Source organism: Salvelinus fontinalis, unplaced genomic scaffold (genome assembly GCF_029448725.1).
Source record: "Salvelinus fontinalis isolate EN_2023a unplaced genomic scaffold, ASM2944872v1 scaffold_0250, whole genome shotgun sequence".
NCBI lineage: Eukaryota > Metazoa > Chordata > Actinopteri > Salmoniformes > Salmonidae > Salvelinus > Salvelinus fontinalis.
Window position 1 is genome coordinate 228760 of NW_026600459.1, and position 22505 is coordinate 251264.

Sequence of the window (22505 nt, forward strand, 5' to 3'; positions counted from 1 at the left end):
TTCAGGTAAACTATCCCTTTCAGCTTTAATAGTCAGGCAACTGCATCTTTTCACATCAACACAAGTCAATAATGAACACCCATTAGAAGACAGACTACGTCACAATATCACTTAGTATGGAGCGATGCACTGGATTGGCCATTCATACGGCATACTAAACAGTAGTGTGGACATCGGGATGTAGACCCCTCGCTCACTAAAATAACAATTCTGTCAGTTTGTTTCTGGGGCCTCTACTTTAGCTCCTACCACATCTCTTAATCTGGGGTGGTGTTCAGTATGGCACAGCAGAGCAAAACGTTTTGCAACGGAAAACAAACAAACAGGAGTTTCTCTTCTGGTTTGGGACATGTTCATTACAGCACAACGTAGCAAAACATTTCAGTTTGTCTCCTCTGGTTTGGGGCATGTTCATTACAGCACAACGTAGCAAAACATTTCAGTCTTTCTCTTCTGGTTTGGGGCATTTTCATTGCAGCACAGAGTAGCAAAACATTTCAGTTTGTTTCTCTTCCGTTTAGTGGCAGGTGAACCCCCCCCCCCCCCCCCAGTTCCAGAGGGTGGGGAGGTGAAGGTGGTGTCTGACTGAATACCTCAGGTGGAGGATGGACTGCCTGGTTGGTTCCGGTGGAAGATCAACTTACATGAGTTTAGATGTGAAAAAGAGGCTTAAGTGCAAAAATCATTATTCCAACTCAGGTAATATGGTGAACACACAACCACACTGAACAGAATACTCAGAAAACATCAACATACTCAGAAGAAAAAGGGGGCAGAGGTGTAGTGGAGTAGAAACACAGGGTATTTTGCGGGAGCGTTTACCTGTCCCATCTTTTACATTAAAATAAAATGCATTGAAAGTTTAGGGAGCATTACATTTACTCACTGTGAACGGCGATCATAGTTTTTACCTTCCTATCCGTCTCCACACTACATCACTGACTGGAGGGTCAGTCTGGCAACAGTCAGATAGCATCCCGGCATTAAGTAACACGGATCATTCCTCAACTGTGAAATACCCCTCAACAGAAAAAGCAAGGCGGCAGAGGTATATGAACCTGAACACTGGGGTTAGTGCAGCAAATAGCACCCTATTCCCTACCTAGTGTACTACTTTGACCAGAGTGACCTAAAGGCAAAAACTAGTTCACTTTATCTAGGGAATAGGGTGGGATTTTGGGACGCTGACCCTGCGGGGTCTCTAACATGGCTGCTGAAGCACAGTTGTCAGACAGAAAGGAAGCCGATACAATCAAACATCAACAGCCCTCAGACCCCACAGCCATCAAACTAGACACAGGAGACAGCAGGGCTCCTCCCAAACATCCTGTATAGTGCAACACTTTAGAAAAGGGCCCTATGCTGTAATATAGTAGGGTGCCGTGTAGGGACTAGGGTGCTGTGTAGGGACTAGGGTGTAGGGGCTATGTTGTAGGGACTAGGGTGCTGTGTAGAGACTAGGATGTGGGGGCTATGGTGTAGGGGCTAGGGTGTAGGGACTAGGGGCTATGTTGTAGGGACTAGGGTGCTGTGTAGAGACTAGGGTGTAGAGACTAGGGTGTAGGGACTAGGGTGCTGTGTAGGGACTAGGGTGCTGTGTAGAGACTAGGGTGTAGAGACTAGGGTGTAGGGGCTAGGGTGCTGTGTAGAGACTAGGATGTAGGGGCTATGTTGTAGAGACTAGGGTGCCGTGTAGGGACTAGGGTGCCATTTGGGATACAGTCAGGAAATCTCACGTGAGGGATGTCCTCCTCTTCATCATCACAGACTGCATCAATGTCCACTGAGCAGGATGACTAACACAAAGCAATAAGTTCTAGCAAAGAAGCCATCTCTCCAACAGAACCACTTCTGGCATCAATCATTATCTAGTTCACTGAGTAACACGTTTTCCACGGCCCTCGTTTCCTTAGGAAGGGGGGAGGGGTGAGGATGGGGGGGGGGGAGAGAGAGAGGTGGGGGCGACAAGTGTAGAGGATCAAGTGGCTTCTTTTTTATTTCAAATCAGCACAGTGCATTTCTCCTCTGAAAGGGGGCTGCATCCCAACCTCCTTGATGCCTTTCTGTCCTCGCTTCCGTTCCTCACAGTCACAAGCACTGATCAATAAGGCTGCATTTACAAACACAGCCCAATTCTGTTCTGTTGCCCAATTATTGGGAAAAGAACTGATCTGATTGGTCAAAAGTCCCAATTAGTGGAAAAAGATCTGAATTAGGCTACCTATGTAGACGCAGCCTAACGGGGTTAGGAAGGATTGATGACAGGTTTCCAACAAGCATGCTTTCAGTTTAGACAAGTGCTCTCAACTAGGAAAGGAGACAAGGACAGGAGGACACCACCCACTCAACTAAATGGAAGGCCTCCTTATTCCTCAACGCCGGTTCACTCCACAGCCATACAGCCTTCAGTCTGTCTGTTTGAAGAACTCCCCCCCCCCCCCCTCCCACAAAGGTCTCTCAACCCTCCCTGGGGTGCCAGCCCAATCAGATCATCCGGTTGCGTTTATGGGTGGGGGAGTCTGTTATGACGTCATTGCACTGGGCGGAGCTGCGTTTCCTGGGGTTAGCGTCCAGGTGCAGGGCCATCTCCTCGGAGATGAAAGTGTTCAGGTCCACATCATGGAGACCGTTACGCCGACGCCCCACCGGAGTCGACCCACCGCCAGCAGCACCCCCCACGTGGGTGGGAGAGCCTGGGGTACCGGAACGAACACTGATGCTGGCCATAGCCCCACTTAGACCTGGAGAGAGGACAGATTGGAGGGGGGGGGGGGGGGGGGGGGGGGGTGAGGTAGGGAAGGGAGAAGGAAAGAAAAACACAAGGTGAAACTCAGTCATCGAACCCTGACTCAGTGAAGACATGAAATACCAAGGAAGTCTGTCTAGGATGCATTTAGGCCCTGGGGCACAATGGTACATCCCCAAATGGCATCATATTCCCTATAGAAGCACCACTTTGGAGCAGGGTCCATAGGGCTCTGGTCAACAAGGTAGTGAGCTATGAAGGGCAGGGATGGGGAACTGGCGGCCCGCGGGCAGGGATGGGGAACTGGCGGCCCGCGGGCAGGGATGGGGAACTGGCGGCCCGCGGGCCACATGAGGTCCTCGGATCAAGTGTTATTTTTTTATTAAACTTTTAGAACTCAGTCGTGGTCTCAACTTAGAATAGTAGAATACACAAGGTGCAATTTCAAAATGTGATTGTGCCTCAGCCGTTTCTCTCCTTATGCAAGTCACTGATAGTAATAGCCGATGTCAACAAAACATCTTTTGGGATTGCAAAGCTAGTTTTGCGGCCTGCTACCTAAACTTGTCATCGTGGTCGAATTACTCATATATAATGAAAACCACATGGCAAAATGTGTAGAATGACTGTAAACTTGATTTAAAAACAGCAACATTTTCTCTACACCCCATGGTAAAGTCTAGAATTGCACAAAATGAACTCTAAAATGTAAACATTGCCTGCTGTCAAGAGCATGGCCCACAAATGTTTTGCTGACAATGTGTGTGCTAAGGGGTATTGATGTGGGTACGCAGACTCGCGAGAAACTGCGGCCCCTCGTGACTAGTTCATTTTCGTTTTGGCCCCCACCCCATCGAAGTTGCCCCTCCCTGATGTAGGGAATAGGGTGCAGTGTAGGACTCTGCCTCTGGTGGATCAGCGTTGGTCATTCAGAGATGTTCGATTGGGTTCAAGTCCAGGCTCTGGCTGGGCCACTCAAAGACACTGACACTTTTCCCAAAGCCACTCCTGCGTTGGCTGTGTGCTTACGGTTGTTGTCCTGTTGGAAGGTGAACCTTCGCCCCAGTCGGAGGTCCTGAGCGCTCTGGAGCAAGTTTTCATTAAAGATCTCTGTGCTTTGCTTCGTTCATCTTTCCCTCGATACCGACTAGTCTCCCAGTCCCTGCTGCTGAAAAACATCCCCCACAGCATGATGCTGCCACCACGCTTCACTGTGGGGATGGAACCAGGTCCCCCCCCCCTCCCAGACGGGACGCTTGTCATTCAGGCCAAAGATTTCAATCTGGGTTTTAGCAGACCAGAGAATCTTGTTTCTCATGGTCAGAGTCTTTAGATACCTTTTGGCAAACTCCAAGCGGTTTTACTGAGGAGTGGCTTCTGTCTGACCACTCTACCATAAAGGCCTAATTGGAGGAGTGCTGCAGAGATGGTTGTCCTTCTGGAAGGTTCTCCCATCTCCACAGAGGAACTCTGTCAGACTGACCAGCAGATTCTTGGCTACCTCCCTGACCAAGGCCCTTCTCCCCCGAATGCTCAGTTTGGCCGGGCAGCCAGCTCTAGGAAGAGAGTCTTGGTGGTTTCAAAATGGAATAAGTTAAGAGGCCACTGTGTTCTTGGGGACCTTCAATGCTGCAGACATATTTTTGGTAGCCTTAACCAGATCTGTGCCTTGACACAATCGTGTCTTGGAGCTCTAAGGTCAATTAGACCTCCCGGGTGGGGCAGTGGTCTAGGGCACTGCATCGCAGTGCTAGCTGCGCCACCAGAGTCTCTGGGTTCGCGCCCAGGCTCTGTCGCAGCCGGCCGCAACCGGGAGGTCCGTGGGGCGACGCACAATTGGCATAGCGTCGTCCGGGTTAGGGAGGGTTTGGCCGGTAGGGATATCCTTGTCTCAGTATGTAAAATGTAATAAAAAAAAATGTATGCACTCTACTGTAAGTCGCTCTGGATAAGAGCGTCTGCTAAATGACTAAAATGTAAAAAAATGTCAAATGTAATTCCTTCGACCTCATGGCTTGGTTTTTGCTCTGACATGCACTGTCAACTGTAGGACCTTATATAGACAGGTGTGTGCCTTTCCAAATCATGTCCAATCAATTGAATTTACCACAGGTGGACTCGAATCAAGTTATAGAAACATCTCACGGATGATCAATGGAAACAGGATGCACCTGAGCTCAATTGAGTCGCATATGGTATAGTAGAGTGCCCTTAAAAAAAAAAAGTATATATATATTTTTAACTGTTTTTGCTTTGCCATTATGGGTATTGTGACATCATTATGGGGTATTGTGATGTTATTATGGAGTATTGTGACATCATTATGGGGTATTGTGATGTTATTATGGAGTATTGTGACATCATTATGGGGTATTGTGTAGATTAATGAGAACATATTTAATAGATTTTAGAAGGCTGTAACGTAACAAAATGTGGAGGGGGAAAAAAATCAGGGAGTCTGAATACTTTACGAAGGCACTGTATCTGTATTTACTGTGCAGTGCCATGTCCCCTTTGACCCTAACCATTAGAACTAGATATATCTGTGTCATTACTATGCAGTGCCATGTCCCCTCTGACCCTAACCATTAGAACTAGATATATCTGTGTATTTACTGTGCAGCGAGCTGCCCAGTGACACCAGCCTACCAGACGAGCTAAATGCCTTCCATGCTTGCGTCGAGGAAAGCAAAAATGAACCATGCATGAGAGCACCAGCTGTTCCGGACTCAGAGTATGCACTGACCAGCAGGCAAATGTCTCCACTAACATTTTCAACCTCTCCCTGACCCAGTCTGTAATACCTACATATGTTTCAAGCAGACCACCATAATCCTTGAGCCCAAGAATGCCAAGGTAACCTGTCTAAATGACTATCGCGCCGCCTCATCACTATGCTAAGGACCCTGGGACTAAATACCTCCCTCTGCAAATGGATCCTGGACTTCCTGATGGGCCGTCCCCAGGTGGTGAGTGTAGCCAACACCATCTGCCATGCTGACCCGCAACATGGGGGCCCCTCAGGAGTGCGTGCTTAGTCCTCTCCTGTACTCCATGTTCACCCACGACTGTGTGGCCTGGCACAACTCCAAAGCCATCATTAAGTTTGCCGACAACAGGACAGTGGTCCCTCAGGAGGCTGAAAAGATTTGGCATGGGCCCTCAGATCCTCAAACGCTTCTACAGCTGCACCATTGAGAGCATCTTGACTGGCTGCATCAACACTTGGTATGGCAACTGCTTGGCATCCGACTGCAAGGCGCTACAGAGGGTAGCGCGTACAGCCCAGTACGTCACTGGAGCCGAGCTCCTTGCCATCCAGGACCTCTACACCAGGCGGTGTCAGAAGAAGGCCCTAAATATTGTTAAAGGCTCCAGCCACCCAAGCCATACTGTTCTCTCTGCTACTCCACAGCAAACGGTACCGATGCACCAAGTCTAGAACGATCAGGACCCTGAACAGCTTCTATCCCCAGCCCATAAGGCTGCTAAATAGTTAACCAATAGCTACCTGGACTATCTGCATTGACCCTATTTGACTCATCACATACGTTGCCGATACTGTTAATTACCTGTCACTTTATTCCTAATTATATGTACATCTCTACCTCAATTACCTCGTACCCCTGCATATCGACTCTGTACTGGTGCCCAGTATACATAGACAATTTATCGTTACTCATTGCCAGGGACGTGTGTTCGATTCCCGCAGGGATCAGTACCAAATAGTTTCAAATGTAAGTCTCTGTGGATAAGAAAATCTGCTAAATGACAAAAAAGTCAGATGTGTATTTATTATTACACATTTTATTTTTCTATTATTTCTCCATTTTCTTTCTCTGCATTGTTGGGGAAGGGCTCGTAAGTCAACATTTCACTGTTAGTCTACACCGGTTGTTGACCAATAAAATTGTATTTGACTTGGAGCCAAGTTTCAGACCAAGCACATGTCAAAATCCACAAAGAAATCATTGATTGGCCACAGCATCTACATTTTGTAATGGCCATCTCAGTCACCGGACATGAAACCCATTGAAAACCTGTGGTTTGAATTGAAGCGGGAAGTCCACAATAGCAGACGAAGGATATCAAGGATCTGGAAAGATTCTGTATGGAGGAATGGTCCAACGGTTTGTCCAACACAAAACATATCAGAAAAAGGCTCAGTGTCATTACCCTTGCAAGACGAGGTATTGAAAACAGGGGCATCAACCATTTTGATCCCAGAGAGAAAACAGTTACTTGTTGAACCAAATCTCTTTCTCGGCTCAATTGTATTAGAATAAAATGACACAATACCTGTCAAAAGTTATAGAACACCTACTCATTTCAAGGGTTTTTCTTTATTTTTTTTACCGTGTTCTACATTGTAGAATAGTGAAGACATCAAACTATGAAATAACACATGGAATCATGTAGTAACCAAAAGTTTTATACAAATCAAAATATATTTTATATTTGAGATTTTTCAAATAGCCACCCTTTGCCTTGATGACAGCTTTTGCACACGCTTGGCAATATCTCAACCAGCTTCACCCGGAATGCTTTTCCAACAGTCTTGAAGGAGTTCCCACACATGCTAAGCATTTGTTGGCTGCTTTTCCTTCACTCTGCGGTCCGACTCCTCCCAAACCATCTCAATTGGGTTGATGTCGGGGGATTGTGGAGGTCAGGTCATCTGATGCAGCACTCCATCACTCTCTTCCTTGGTCAAATAGCCCTTACACAGCCTGGAGGTGTGTTGGGTCATTGTCCTGTTGAAAAACAAATGATAGTCCTACTAAGCGCAAACCAGATGGGATGGCGTATCGCTGCAGAATGCTGTGGTTGCCATGCTGATTAAGTGTGCCTTGAATTCTAAATAAAATCACAGACAATGTCACCAGCAAAGCACCCCCACACCATCTCCATGCTTTACGGTTGGAAATACACATACGGAGATCATCCGTTCACCCACACAGCAAACACAAAGACATGGCGGTTGGAACCAAAAATCTCCAATTTGGATTCCAGACCAAAGGACAAATTTCCACTAGTCTACTGTCCATTGCTCGTGTTTCTTTGCCCAAGCAAGTCTCTTCTTATTGCTGCCCTTTAGTAGTGGTTTCTTTGCAACAATTTGACAATGGAGGCTGATTCACAGTCTCCTCTGAACAGTTGATGTTGAGATGCATTTGTTTTTTGGACTCTGTGAAGCATTAATTTGGGCTGCAATGTCTGAGGCTGGTAACTCTAATGAACTTATCCTCTGCAGCAGAGGTAACTCTGGGTCTTCCTTTCCTGTGGCGGTCCTCATGAGAGCCAGTTTCATCATAGAGCTTGATGGTTTTTGCAAAAGCACTTGAAGAAACTTTCAAAGTACTTGACATTTCCCATATTGACTGACCTTCATGTCTTAAAGTAATGATGGACTGTTGTTTCTCTTTGCTTATTTGAGCTGTTCTTGACATAATATGGACTTGGTCTTTTACCAAATATCTTCTGTATACCACCCCATACCTTGTCACAAAACAAATGATTGGCTCAAATGCATTAAGGGAAGAAATTCCACAAATGTACTTGTAAGGCACACCTGTTAATTGAAATGCATTCCAGGTGACTACCTCATGAAGCTGGTTGAGAGAATGCCAAGAGTGTGTAAAGCTGTCATCAAGGCAAAGGGTGGCTATTTCAAGAACCTCAAATATAAAATATATTTTGATTTGTTTAACACTTAATTCCTTAATTTGCTATTTCATAGTTTTGATGTCTTCACTATTATTCTACAATTTAGAAAATAGTAAAAATAGAGAAAAACCCTTGAAATATTGCCCGTTCTAAAACTTTTGACCGGTAGTGTAACTTCCCCATTTTTTTAACCATAAAATATAGCTCAATACTCAAATTGTTGATTTTATACAGTCATTTTTGCCCACCTTTAACAAGGCTGTCACTGTATATCTGTGTATTTACCATGCAGTGCGATGGCCTCTCTGAAGGGCTGGAGGTCAGCCTCCACAGAGGAGTCAGTCTCAGGGGCCGGGGGAGGCCGGTTAGGGGAGACCATGGTCAGTCTGTGTCCTGGGGTGAGGGTGGCTCTGGAGCTCCGGGGGGGTGGGGCCCGACCACACAGGAAGCTGATGAGGTCCTCTCGCCGGATGGTTCTCCTCCTTTTCTTCACCCAGGCCAGCACATCCTTGTTGCGACGCTGGTGGCCGATCTGTATACCTAGGTCGTAGCTACGCTGGTGGGCCTCCACAGACTCTGTGGGGGGGGGGGGGGGGGCAGAAAGAGAGAAAGGAATGTGTTTGACATTGAGTGAGAAAGTGTGAGAGAAAGTGTGTGTGTGAGAAAGAGAGAACACGTGATGAGACTTGGTTGAAGGTTCCTTTGTGTAGCCTGAGTGAAACGTGTGACTAACAGTTGACGGTTCACTATAGAACTATAGGCAGGCAGCCCCCCCCCCCTTCCAGAGGTCGCCAGTCAGACAGCACAGATGCTGGAATCATGATCCTGGAGAGCCACAGGGTATGGAGGCTTTTGTCCTAGTCCAGCACTAACACACACGATTCAACTATCCACAGGGACTTGATGATCAGCTGAATCAGATGTGTTAGTGCTGGACTGGAACTAGCCGTTGAACAGGACTCTGTTCCAATACACTAGTTATTGGACCAAGGCGTCTTCTGTACGGGGGAGTTTTGAGAAGAGCCTCGGCGCTCAGTCTGAACATTAACATGCATCACTTGAGGTAAGGTCTGTATGCTTCCAAAACTATATATCTTTCATATCAGCAAGAAATCATTTTCAAAAAACAAAAAGGTAAAATTGATACACACCTTTATAGGGTTAGGGTTCCCACAGTGCCATATCTCCTTGTTAGAGGCCATCACCTGTGCTAATTAGCTATGTGCTCCGAACACCTGTGTAAGCATAACACGGGAAGCGCAGCACAAGTGTAGTTTCATTTGATGAGGCACCCATAGCTGTGTGGATCTGTAACTGCTACAGTAAGTGTATCATTTTTTTCTCTCACTGATGAAAGATAAGGGCCATATGTTTCAACAGCCGTATTCAAGCGATGATTATTGACTTTTCTAAACCGTAACAATACAGTGTCGAGATTGTAGTTCACACGAGCCAGTCGTTGGCGACGGTGGTGGCTGAAAACTGTAGGGAGAACTAATAACTAACTGAATGCCGACTAGAGTTTGAGAGTTAGGCTGCTCTCCAGGACCAGAACTTGAGAGGACGGCTATAAATGGCAATCTGGTCAATATTCAGGTGACTAGAAGAGACTTGTTTACAAGTTTCTATCTATCTACTAATCCATACATGTCCTGTTTAGACCAGAATGACAACGTTTTTTTTTTTTTTTTTTAAACCTTTATTTAACTAGGCAAGTCAGTTAAGAACATATTCTTATTTTCAATGACGGCCTAGGAACAGTGGAACTGCCTTGTATCTTGTCAGCTCGGGGATTCGAACTTGCAACCTTTCGGGTACTAGCCTAACGCTCTAACCACTAGGCTACCCTGCCACCTATGGACTTTAATGATGAGCCTTTGGTCCTAAACCTTTTTTTTTTGGCTACTGTACATTTAGCTCCGTCCCGACTACCCTTTGCTGAGTCTTCTGAAGTAACCTACCCCTGTGGTAGGCCAAGTATCTTGACAACTGTGCAAATCAATACATGCTTAGACTACAACAGAACGATAATGAAAAGCCTATGGACTGTTACGATGATCCTATACTGTCGTGAAAGCAAAAGCAAGTTAGATGACAAGAAACTGAAAACACTTGAGTGTCCCTCACACCTACCTTTGTACAGGTTGGTCACGGCTGTGGCAGCGTTCTGAAACGGCACCCACAAAGAAAGCCCCCCCTGTTGGTGACATACTCGGTCTGTCGAGACAACACACCACCAAAAACATTACAGGTTTGTTGGATTTTCCTACTAAGATAGATAGCCTGGTTGACAACAGTTTACATAAATAGCCTGGTTGACAACAGTTTACATAAATAGCAAGTTAGGCCCCAATTATTGTACAGTAATCCCACTTTAGTAGTACATGATACAAGGCAACACATGAGACTGAAAGCGTCTTGATTACAGGAGACTGTTTTTATTCGCCATTTTGTCTTGCATCTAGAGTTGCAGGCGGCCTTCGGAATAAAAATAACTGTCAGCCAGCACTAGATGGCCAACTCGACAGTTTATGAGCACGAGTGCATAACGCACCAACTAAAGTTGCCCTTTCAGCAGGAAAGTTGCAGTCGTAAATTATAAATACTTGATACCTTAGTAACTAAAGAATTTATGGTTACGATAGTTCAGTATATCTATGTGAAGTATTACAGTAGCAGATAAGAATTCTCAATAACCCCAAAGCCAATAGTAAATCTTCGCCATTTTGTTTAATTTTCAGTATGCATTGATAAAACTCGGGTTATTCGTTGATTGTAGACTTAAACCAAAACGGATAATATAACTTACATGTATATCTATGGTAAGTAATATTAGCCCCACACACCTAACAAAAAGGCAACACTGAAAGATGCAATCTGTCACAAGGGAATGTCGCGTAGCGATGATTGTTGTTTCCATCGCCATTTTGTTTCTCTAATACATGCACTCAACAGCGTTTAACGTTAGCTACTTGTTCACTGACATTGTCGGACTCGCAGTTTCTCTAACCAGATGGTTAACTCAGTAACAGTATAAACCATATTAGTTTAAAGACTGGATTAGATAGCTATTCAACTAACTTATCTACCAAAAGTGTGTTGGCTGGTCATGTTGCTTGGCAGTTATCGTTAACTAGCCATTAGACGATAACGTTGGCGAACAACAGCCAGATCAAACTACTAACGTTTAAGGAATTGTTTAGTTTCATAAAGATACATTTGGGTGTTCTGTTTTACTAACACAAAAAAAACGAGCAAAATATAATTACGGGATGTCTTGACTTAAGACGGCAGACAGTTGCTACAGTACAGTAGCTAGCTAACCAGCTGATCAGCTGAGCTGGTAAACTAGCTAGTTGGCTACTAGCTAGGTAGCTACCATTAGCTAGTTCCCACCGCCACTAACAGTGACTGAGTAGCATAGCAAGCTCAGTAACAAGGCACAGGAGTGGCAGCCGACTAACGTAAGTTAGTTAGCTAGTTCTGGTCTTGTCTCGGACCTTTGTAGAGCTGAGCCACAGCAGTGGCGGAATTCTGGAAGAGATGCCATAATTTATCCTGGTCGTTATCGGCCTCCTCCTCGTTTGACTCCCTTTGCTCCGCTTCGGCCAAACACTGCCGCTCCCATTTTGAGAACCAATGTTCGGGTCCGTGTTCCTGAATCTCCGGGTCTCCGTCTTTCTTCTTCTCCTCCATTTACCACGCTAAAACCTCAGGTAGATTACAACTTTAGTATGTCGATTAATAAATTACTTGGCGATGCGAATAAATGTCCGTTAGTAAATTCATAAATTTTGTTATTACTTAATAGCTGTTTCTCAAACCGACTACTCCGGTCTGAAAATACTCTTCAACTAGTTTGAACGTTGCCGACGTCCGCCTATATAAAAGTCATACTACCGTGTTGTCGTTTCTACTCCGCCTCTATTTCAAGCAGTGATTGGCTAGTATGGCTCTGGGTCGTGGCTTCAGGTTTGTGCTGAAGATTTCAGTGGACCACAGAAACATCTGTCATAGAAATGACATAAAGGGACGCCACGAAAATTCTTAGCTACTTAAGCTTGTGTGAGAAGCAAAAAGCTATGCTTTTAGGTTTCCACTAGAATTTATAGCCATTCAAAATTTATGGAAGCCCATTCCCGCCACCAAAAACATTTTGAAATGTTAATACTATCGAAACATTTAGAGCTACTAGCTACATTCTTTTTAGGTTCTATCTACATTTTTTTAGTGCTATCTCAAAATGTAAAGACACTAAGTCAACATTTCGAAATTGTAAGTCAACATTTGGAGATGCTAACTAAAACTTTTGAAATACGTAAGTCAACGTTTCAAGATACTAACTCAAAATTGTGAGATACTAACTCGACATTTAGAGAAAATAGAACATACAAATAGGATATGTTTCTTAATTTGTAGCATAATGTGGCGGTTTCCATCTACCCACATTGCAAAGATCAGCACAGCAGGGCCGCTGGCAAATGTGTAGTGAGCTGGCATTTGCCCCAAAATTTGGGCTAAAAATATTAACAAAAAAGTGTTGAAAAGAGGGACTAAGTACTGTTGTTTAGACTGATTTTCCTCATGATTTGTCAACTCGTGCACAATAAATCGGAGCTTCTGTGATCTACTGTAGCCTACTGATAACAACCACAGATGCAGATAGCCTAGAGAAGCCTATGACCTCTGATCCCCTCTGGCCAGGGGAAAGGAAGCGGTAACTTCATGTATTTATAGCCTAAAATAGGCCTATTTATTTGTGTTAAGAGAAAAAAGTTTAGATTCAAACTTTGGGTGGTCCCTTATCAATTAATAAATCAACACAGTGACGCCATACAATGTGAGTAACTTTTTAATTACAGATGCAAAGACCTACATGATGCAACCCTGCATAAAGCCAGCTCTGCCCTGTTAGTTCTATTGTCCAATCGCAGTTGTTGTCTAGTTTTCTTTTAACCATGATGCGAACATCTCTGGTCCCATCATAGCCCATATAAAACTATTTTACACCTGAGTTATTACTATGTCATACCCTACCACTAGGGTCCCAAGTTTTACCTGGTTAGGTTAGTCTACCAGAACTGGAAAAACTCTGGGCCCCAGGAAACCAACCCCCCAGCTTTTTCTCGGCACTCCCTGATTCAATCCGTTTTCTTTTGTTTGATGTGTAATGAACACGACCCAGGGCTGAGCTCATTGCTGATCAAAACACCTTCAAGGCTGGAGGCAGACAGGTGTGAATCTAGGGGACCCCAGATTGTGTAACAACATGGACTGGGTTTTAAGTGAATGAATTAAAACATTTAGCAGCTCAGCTATGTTTACAAGACAAAGTTTGAGGAACTTTTAATCAAAATGGCTACACAGACTATTTGCTCTTCCACGCTGTTGCTACTCTCTGTTATTATCTATGCATAGTCACTTTAATAACTCTACCTACATATACATATTACCTCAATTATCTCAACTAACTGGTGCCCCCGCACATTGACTCTGTACCGGTACCCCCTGTATATAGCCTCGCTGTTGTTATTTTACTACTGCTCTTTAATTATTTGTTGCTTTTATTTCTTACTTTTTTTGTTGTTGATTTTCTTAACTGCATTGTTGGTTAAGGGCTTGTAAGTAAGCATTTCAGGGTTGTAAGTAAGTAAGCGTTACCTGTTGTATTCGGCGCATGTGACACATACAATTTGATTTGATTTTGATTTGATTCTTCACAACGTAGCTACATAATTATTTAATAGGCCACTTTCCATAAACAGCAGGACATTACAAGTGATGTGTCTGGTATGATATCTATGGTAATCATGGCAGCTTGTTGGTCAAGACTGGGTTAGGCCAGTGTGTGTGTGTTCCTGTGTGTGGGTGGAGGTAGATGAACAAGACATTCCAATAGCTTTGGATGAGTCAGCTGAAAAGCTGTTGTACCTAACTACAGCAACTTTCAGCACCCTTCTCCTATCTCTCCACTAGAGGGCACTGTTTTCCTACAAACAGAACATCTCTCATCACTCAGTTCATATTGCTTCATCTATGATAGGAGGGAAGGATACTCTTCATATTCTAGCTAATAGCTACAACAATAATAAATATACTAGCTATGTATTAAAAACTGCCTAAACAAATTCAGTATGAGTGTGTGTGTCCTGTTTCATTCCTGTGAACCTTTCAAGTTTACTGCATTTTACAAAAGTCCCTTAACAATGCAGTAAATAGTGCAGCTAACACCAGTTTTATAGGATTTTAACATATTGTGCCATGTACAGTATCTAGCCTATGCATGGTCCATATTATCAGGTATGCTATTAGAAATAAACAATCAACTTTAGCCCAACTGTTGCACCAAACTGCAAATAAATAGGCTGAAGCATGGGGTTGGCATCTGCATTCACCCTCCTTTATTTAACTAGGCAAGTCAGTTATGAACAAATTCTTATTTACAATGATGGCCTACCCGGGACGATGCTGGGCCAATTGTGCGCCGCCCTATGGGACTCCCAATCACGGCCGGGTTGTGATACAGCCTTATATCAGTGTATTGTGTCAAAATGTTGCAATGTTCAGTTGTCCAGTTATGTACCAGAGAATTTCTTTGGATTGGAAAATTGAAGCTTAGTGACAAATGATGTTGGGCCCTTTCACTCAGTTTTTACACTGCGATATTGACTCATCATATATCCTTAAAACAGAATATACTCCAAAGCGGGGAAAATAATACAATTTATACAACTCATATCCATAGCACTGGAGAAAAAAACGTATGTTATGTGTTTGCAGTGTCTTGTTGCAATTATTTTAAAGAAAATGGGCCCTTTAAGTGCATCCAGTACACTCCTATTTCTGGTAAATGCTATAACCCAGGGGTGTCAAAATCCGGCCCATGGGTGTTTTTTTTGGGGGGGGGGGCGAAGGAACACACTTAATATAGGCTTACTTTAAAATGACTAAAACCAAATCGAAACTTTGTAAATTATAATTGACTTACATGCATACAGTTTCTTGACTGTGTCCAGCTTGCTAATAATCACCAAAATGAAGCCTAGACAGTCAGGAAGCATCGAAAATTCCAAAAACAATGGATAAGAGGACATTTCTTTGCACATTTTAACGGCGTGGAAATATAACCAATTTTCAGTGCGGCCCTCCGGACCTCTTTGAAGACCGAATGCGGCCCCCGGAGCAAAATGATTTTGACACTTCTGCTATAACCCGTTATACCAACTAACCTATAATATTAGCTAGGATTATATATTTTTTTACTGCCGTGAGTTGTAGCCTATGATTGCTGACCAGTATTTTGGTTAATGAAAAATACACAGTCCGTCAGCGAGCGACCCAGCGATTCTGCTGTGTGCGGGAGTGTTTAGATCTCCATGCGGATGTGACATTTCAGAGAAGAGCGCGACCGCCATTTTGAGTTTTACCTCAAACTCAACATCACAAACCAAGGAAGCGGGTGAGAGGCTCTGGCTGTGACCGGGCACATTTCTTAATTGAACAGACGTTTGAAATGCGACAAGGTGCTGAATTCTGTTGCTAATAGTAATACGGTGGTTTAATGTGAGCGAAAGTCGATATCGGGCTGTGGCATCGCTATCACCCTAAACTTCTAAATTAGTGCTATTCCAAATTATAAGCAGGTTTGAATGGATAGCTTTTTTCTCTGCTCTCCCCCAGACGAGGGACAATCGGAGGAGCACACGGACTGGGAATATCGAAGGGAAAGTTGTATTTCAATGTGCATCGATAGTTTATGAACATTTGTTTTCCCTGATTGACTAATTTCGTTAGTTGGCTGCCTTGTGCCAGTTGGCTTTAAAGCAGGGCAACAGTATTTGTTTCTGACTGCAGGTCGTGAGTTGTCTTTCTCACTTCGCCAATTGCCCCATATTACCTGGGGTAAAGTCGGATTTGTTTAATTCAACGGGTCTCCCTTTTTGGAGCCGTAGGCATAACCACCGTCAGCGACTTGCACCCATCAAGGCGCCGAGATTGGGCGAATAGCAAGCAAATACGTCCGCGTTTCTCTGCCTGCTCCCCCACCGACCTCCTCCCCTCAATCCCCGGCGCTGACGGGAGAAAAGGCCGAGGTTGTTTTAGAACAGGCCCAGCCACCAAGGTTCGACCTGTCTATTCCACCTCCGCACCCTCAAACACCCCACCAACAACCCAGAACCCGGCTCCCCACGGAACCAGCAACAGACAAGTTCGAGGGGAACAAAGACAACAGGCATCATCCCTTCACAACAGTTGCCAACATGAACCACCACCACACTCAACAACAGCAGCAGAAAGCCGGCGAGCAACAACTTAGCGAGCCCGAGGATATGGAGATGGAAGGTAAAAAGGCACGGGAAGGGACAATAAACTAAAACAATTACATTAAAATAGTTGAAGTGCATATGTAACGGATGTGAAATGGCTAGCTAGTTAGCGGGTACGCGCTAGTAGCATTTCAATCAGTTACGTCACTTGCTCTGAGACTTAAGTAGTGTTGCCCCTTGCTTTGCAAGGGCCTCGGCCTTTGTGGAGCGATGGGTAACGACCGTGCTTCGTGGGCAACCGTTGTTGATGTGTGCAGAGGGTCCCTGGTTCGCGCCCGGGTCGGGGCGAGGGGACGGTTTAAAGTTATACTGTTACATTGATGCTGTTGACCCGGATCACTGGTTGCTGCGGAAAAGGAGGAGGTTGAAAGGGGGGTGAGTGTAACGGATGTGAAATGGCTAGCTAGTTAGCGGGTACGCGCTAGTAGCATTTCAATCAGTTACGTCACTTGCTCTGAGACTTAAGTAGTGTTGCCCCTTGCTTTGCAAGGGCCGTGGCTTTTGTGGAGCGATGGGTAACGCTGCTTCGTGGGTGACTGTTGTCGATGTGTGCAGAGGGTCCCTGGTTCGCGCCCGTGTCGGGGCGAGGGGACGGTTTAAAGTTATACTGTTACACATAGCTAGCGTGAACTGATCTATCGTTACTGTAAACATCAAGGCCTACCACAATGGTCACAACTCATTTTGCTGATGATGCGTCCATTGCAGCAGCATCTGACCTCGTTCGCTCGTTTAGTCAGTAGCCAACGTTAGCTAGCTAACTTAGTGTTGTTGACATGTCAAATACCAGCGTCATGGATGTAACTAGTTAGTTAACGTTGGACAACCCGGTAACTAGCCGAGACTCGCTAACTACATCACACATGCAACTGGCGGGTTAGCACATTCGCGGACTGATTTCTTGCACTCTCACTGTCTGACGTTAGCTAGCTAGCCAAGTTGGCGTGATAAACGTGGCGCAGTCAACTTGGTAGCCAACGTTAGGTATCTACCGATGGTCAAAACATCCGTTTTGGTTTAACGTAAGCCAACTTGAGTGAAACATTACATAAACCACATGTTTTACAGTATATTTACAACCGGCATATCTCTTGTCACCTAACAAGCTAACTTACGGTGATTATATTTTGATCAGTTGGCTAGTTAGCAATAGCATGTATAATTCATTCATCGCGGTTAGCTAGCCTGCTAGTTGCCAAATAAACCGACTCAATAGCTCACTCACGCTACAAAGTCGATCGTTTGTGCACGGTCACAGAGTTACGTTAACACAATTTTAGTCTGGATGTTACACCTCCCGTTCATGTTTGTAAACAGTAGCCCACTTAGCTAAAGTTAGCTTGTTTCACATGACTCTTTGAGCCTACGCATGCAGTTTTAACAATGGCAATTAATGACCCAGCAGTATTAGGGAAATGTTGCTATTTACTTACACCTTTGACTGACCAATTGGTAGGTTAGTTAGGTATTTTAGTGATCTCATGGCTACTGTGCGTTTACTATTTGTTTGCTAACTAGCCAACCCGACTGTGTAATGTATTTGTAATTAGCTAACTAACGTCACCTCTGCTTAGCCGCGAATCAACGAACGTTAGCCATGCTACAGTAGCCAGGTAACAAGGTGCGATAACTCAGTGGTCCAAATTCATCGCGTCACTCAGTTATGTTGTAAACAGTATATGTATAATTTGTATTTGTAATATAATTGTTTTGCTGTATTATGATTGTTGACTGAAAATTGTTATCCTTAGCTAGCGCTTAGTGAACGTTATAGGAGGCCTCTCCGTGGACGGGGGTGTGTGGCGATTCCAAGATGGTGGATACTTAGCTAGAATTTTAAAGCGATCAATTTGAAGCAGGGCCTTAGCTGTTTGTTTACGTTTTTATGAAGGAATGGTTTGCATCATCGTAATTGAGACTAGCATGTCATTTATGTGATGATCAAATGAACTAGCTATACAGGAAATAATCATGTAGCTAGCTAGATGGCTAACTCATTTAGCAGTGGTGATATCTAGCTGAAAGACCAATTTCATTAGCTAGCAAAGAGGTACTAGCTAGCTTACAATTCAGTTAATCAACACAGATGCGTCAATTTGGTTTGCCATACATCAACGATAGTCTAAGCTGGCTGGCGAACTAACGTTACTGAAAAAAGCACTAGTGCCCAAAAGATGCCCGGAAATATTTAATGGTGCACAGCTAGATAGATGGCGTTAAGCCAAGTTTAGGATTTAGCCAACATAAGAACTCGAGGTGGGTGGCAGTGCAGGGTTTATGTTTCTGCGGCAAGGCCTGCATGTGGAGGTTGCATCGACACAGCCAGCGCGCGGGGATTTGCTGCTTCATTGTATGAAGACAACGCGTGTGGCTCGCCATTTTTAATGATCCCCATTTGTTGGAGACAGTCAACAACATTTCTGACAGTTTAGCAATATTTTCGTCAATAGCATGCTCTTCAGCGTTTTGATCAATTGTGATGCATATGATGGAGATTATTCATCATTACCACAGGTGCATTAGTCTAACTGATAGAATCTCTGTTTGATTTATTTACACAACTGATGTTTGGATGAGCAGATTCAGGTCTAGCTGAGGTGCATGGACAAGAGGCCTAACACTGTAATAGTCATACAGTACAACCAGTTGGTTTACATTGGCACCTTGCCATTCTTATAACCATTTTAACATCTTACTAAATGTACCTAACTTAACACCAGTGGTTATTCCTGGCCTGGCCCCTTTCCCATCCCAGCTGCTGAATACCATGCACTACTCTTACTAAATGTACCTAATTTAGCACCAGTGGTAAGGACTCCTACTCTGAGATGCAGGACAAACTGATCCTAGAGCAGCACCATTACTGAGATGTAGGACAAACTGATCCTAGGTCAGCACTCCTACTGAGATGCAGGACAAACTGATCCTAGAGCAGCACTACTGAGATGCAGGACAAACTGATCCTAGATCAGCACTCCTACTGAGATGCAGGACAAACTGATCCTAGGTCAGCACTCCTACTGAGATGCAGGACAAACTGATCCTAGGTCAGCACTCCTACTGAGATGCAGGACAAACTGATCCTAGAGCAGCACTACTGAGATGCAGGACAAACTCTTCTGGAGACAAAAAAAAACCATAGTTTTAACAGATTTTTCTTTTGTTACATGTACAGTACCAGTCAAAAGTTCGGACACACCTACTCATTCAAGGTTTTTTCTTAATTTTTTTTACTATTTTCTAAATTGTAGAATAATAGTGAAGACATCAAAACTATGAAATAACATATGGAATCATGTAATTACAAAAAAAGTGTTAAACAAATCAAAATATATTTTATGTTTGAGATTATTCGAAGTAGCCACCCTTTGGGCTTATGAGTCCATATTTTGATGTACTTATATTATACGTTGTATTTTCAGTCATAACTGTTATAGAACGTGAGCTTTTAAACCCCGCCCCCAGCTACTCTCAGTCCATCCCATCCAGGGCCTAAAATTAACACCTGCCAAAGGCGGGTAGATTTTGGCATTGGTGGGTAAGATGTCTATTTTACCAGCCATGTTGGCGGGCGGTCAAGGCTCCAGTGTGAGCATTACACCTGCATTTGTGAGTAAAAAAATAGTGACGTTTTATCAAATTTATTGCTAAATAAATGCTACAGTAGCTGTTTTCAAAGTATTTCTGCTGTTTGTTTTTAAATAGCAATTAAATGAATCGCAGATTTTTTTTTAAATCTACCTGCTGCAGTGGCTTGTGGTCCAAAATGTACATTTTTTTGCCCGATCCCACCCATCTCTGTAAACCGCTTTCTTGTGATTTCCTGGTGCGATATATTTTTCAACTGCTGTGATGTTTCGTATACATTCTGAACCTGAGGTTAATGATCAATGTTTTTACTAAAAGTATTATATGGTTGATTTACGGTTTTTCGACTCCCAACAGCGCTATTTGTTAGGGTTCATTTTAGATTCATGTTTAGATTTTTCAGCCATTCTTCGACCTGTGGCCACAAACAAGCCACATTGAGGCAATAACAAAATAAGTGATCTAAAGCTTAACTTTTCATAGCAACATCTATTGGCCCATTCCCTACATAGGGTAGACCTAAAGGCAGTGCACTATGTGACCTGGTGAAAAGTATTGCTCCAAAGTTTTCCGCTTCGCTCGTTTTGCTGTGGTGCTGCGCCACGGCAACAATCATTGCCGCCACGGCAACAACAAATGAAACATGAACAAATATTTCTGCTGAGGTGCAAACAAGTAAATAATAACATCTAACAACCCCATAGTAGAATAGTTTATCTATTTACCTTGTCGGCTTGTTGTTCTATGCTAGATAAATATTCCTCTCGTGGCTCATTTCTGTTCTCAGTGCCATAGGGAGGGAAAACGTGCATTCTGACAAGAAGTCAATGCACAACAATTCTTGCAATCTCAAAAAAACTGCAGTTTTAATGGCTTTTGTTCAAAAAAGAGAGAAATCCCAGCTTTCCAGTCCTACTTGATTTATTTCTCAACTCCTAAATATGCGTGAACGTCGCCATTTTAAACCCAGGATGTTTAGCAGAAGTGTGTTTAAGACTGGCATGTGTCTGGGAGAGAGTGGGGCGAAATGTATCGTCTGTCAATTGTAGGATGACTTGGGGTACAACGTCTCTCTACCTCCAATTTAATTTCTTTGGAATTACTTTTAAAAATTGTGAGACCGATAATATTTTTTGTTGAGGAAGAGTAGTGGAAACCAGGGGAAGTGTTGGGGGGGGTCGTGACGAAGTGGTTTCTGTGAGAAGTACAGGCTCGGGTGGCGATTTACCCCGGGTGGCGATTTACCCCGGGTGGCGATTTACCCCGGGTGGCGATTTACCCGGGTGGCGATTTACCCCCAAGTTAACCTAACAAGTAGGCCTACATTATATTCAGTGTTTATGCAAGTTTTTTTGGGACATAAAATTAATCAATATGATAATAAATAATTAAAAGATTATATATGAGATCTGGTAATGATAAGCTCCCGAGTGGCACAGCGTTCTAAGGCACTGCATCTCAGTGTAAGAGGCGTCACTCCAGTACCTGGTTCGAATCCAGGTTGTATCACAACCGGCCGTGATTGGGAGTCCCATAGGGCGGCGCACAATTGGCCCAGCATCGTCCGGGGTAGGCCGTCATTGTAAATAAGAATTTGTTCATAACTGACTTGCCTAGTTAAAAAAAGGACATTCTAGTCAAAGGAATGAAAATGAGTATGCCGACACCATCTAAAAATGGAATGCCCACCTCCAAAAACTTGCCCAATAACACATTGGTAAAGTGATTTGTTAAAATGATTAACGTATTGTGCCATGTTCAGTACATGAAATGGGGGGCAGGTAGCCTAGTGGTTAGAGCATTGGACTAGTAACCAGAAGGTTGCAAGATGGAATCCCCGAGCTGACAAGGTAAAAGCCTGTCGTTCTGCCCCTGGACAAGGCAGTTAACCCACTGTTCCCCTGGGCAAGGCAGTTAACCCGCTGTTCCCCTGGGCAAGGCAGTTAACCCGCTGTTCCCCTGGGCAAGGCAGTTAACCCGCTGTTCCCCTGGGCAAGGCAGTTAACCCGCTGTTCCCCTGGGCAAGGCAGTTAACCCGCTGTTCCCCTGGGCAAGGCAGTTAACCCGCTGTTCCCCTGGGCAAGGCAGTTAACCCGCTGTTCCCCTGGGCAAGGCAGTTAACCCGCTGTTCCCCTGGGCAAGGCAGTTAACCCGCTGTTCCCCTGGGCAAGGCAGTT

At 44.2% G+C, this 22505-nt stretch overlaps 1 protein-coding gene across 1 annotated transcript; it reads right to left on the reverse strand.

Annotated features, from left to right (window-relative positions):
- Positions 1 to 12301, reverse strand: LOC129844922 (HUWE1-associated protein modifying stress responses-like). Its single transcript, XM_055913081.1, has 4 exons — positions 11914 to 12301; positions 10547 to 10630; positions 8699 to 8989; positions 1 to 2741 (listed from the first exon to the last, which is right to left on the reverse strand). Exons 1-4 carry the CDS (start codon positions 12107 to 12109, stop codon positions 2485 to 2487), a joined length of 828 nt encoding a protein of 275 aa, XP_055769056.1. The 5' UTR covers positions 12110 to 12301; the 3' UTR covers positions 1 to 2484.
- Between the last annotated feature and the right edge of the window lie 10204 nt (positions 12302 to 22505).

What these genes read in the sequence shown, in the direction of transcription:
- LOC129844922 (XM_055913081.1), bottom strand. Translation starts at nt 12,109, where the DNA reads ATGGAGGAGAAGAAGAAAGACGGAGACCCGGAGATTCAGGAACACGGA. An exon ending in TGTGGCTCAGCTCTACAAAG is followed by an intron (nt 10,631 to 11,913) that starts GTCCGAGACAAG and finishes TTGTCTCGACAG; the next exon opens with ACCGAGTATGTCACCAACAG. An exon ending in AGAGGCCATCGCACTGCATG is followed by an intron (nt 2,742 to 8,698) that starts GTAAATACACAG and finishes TCCTCTCTCCAG; the next exon opens with GTCTAAGTGGGGCTATGGCC.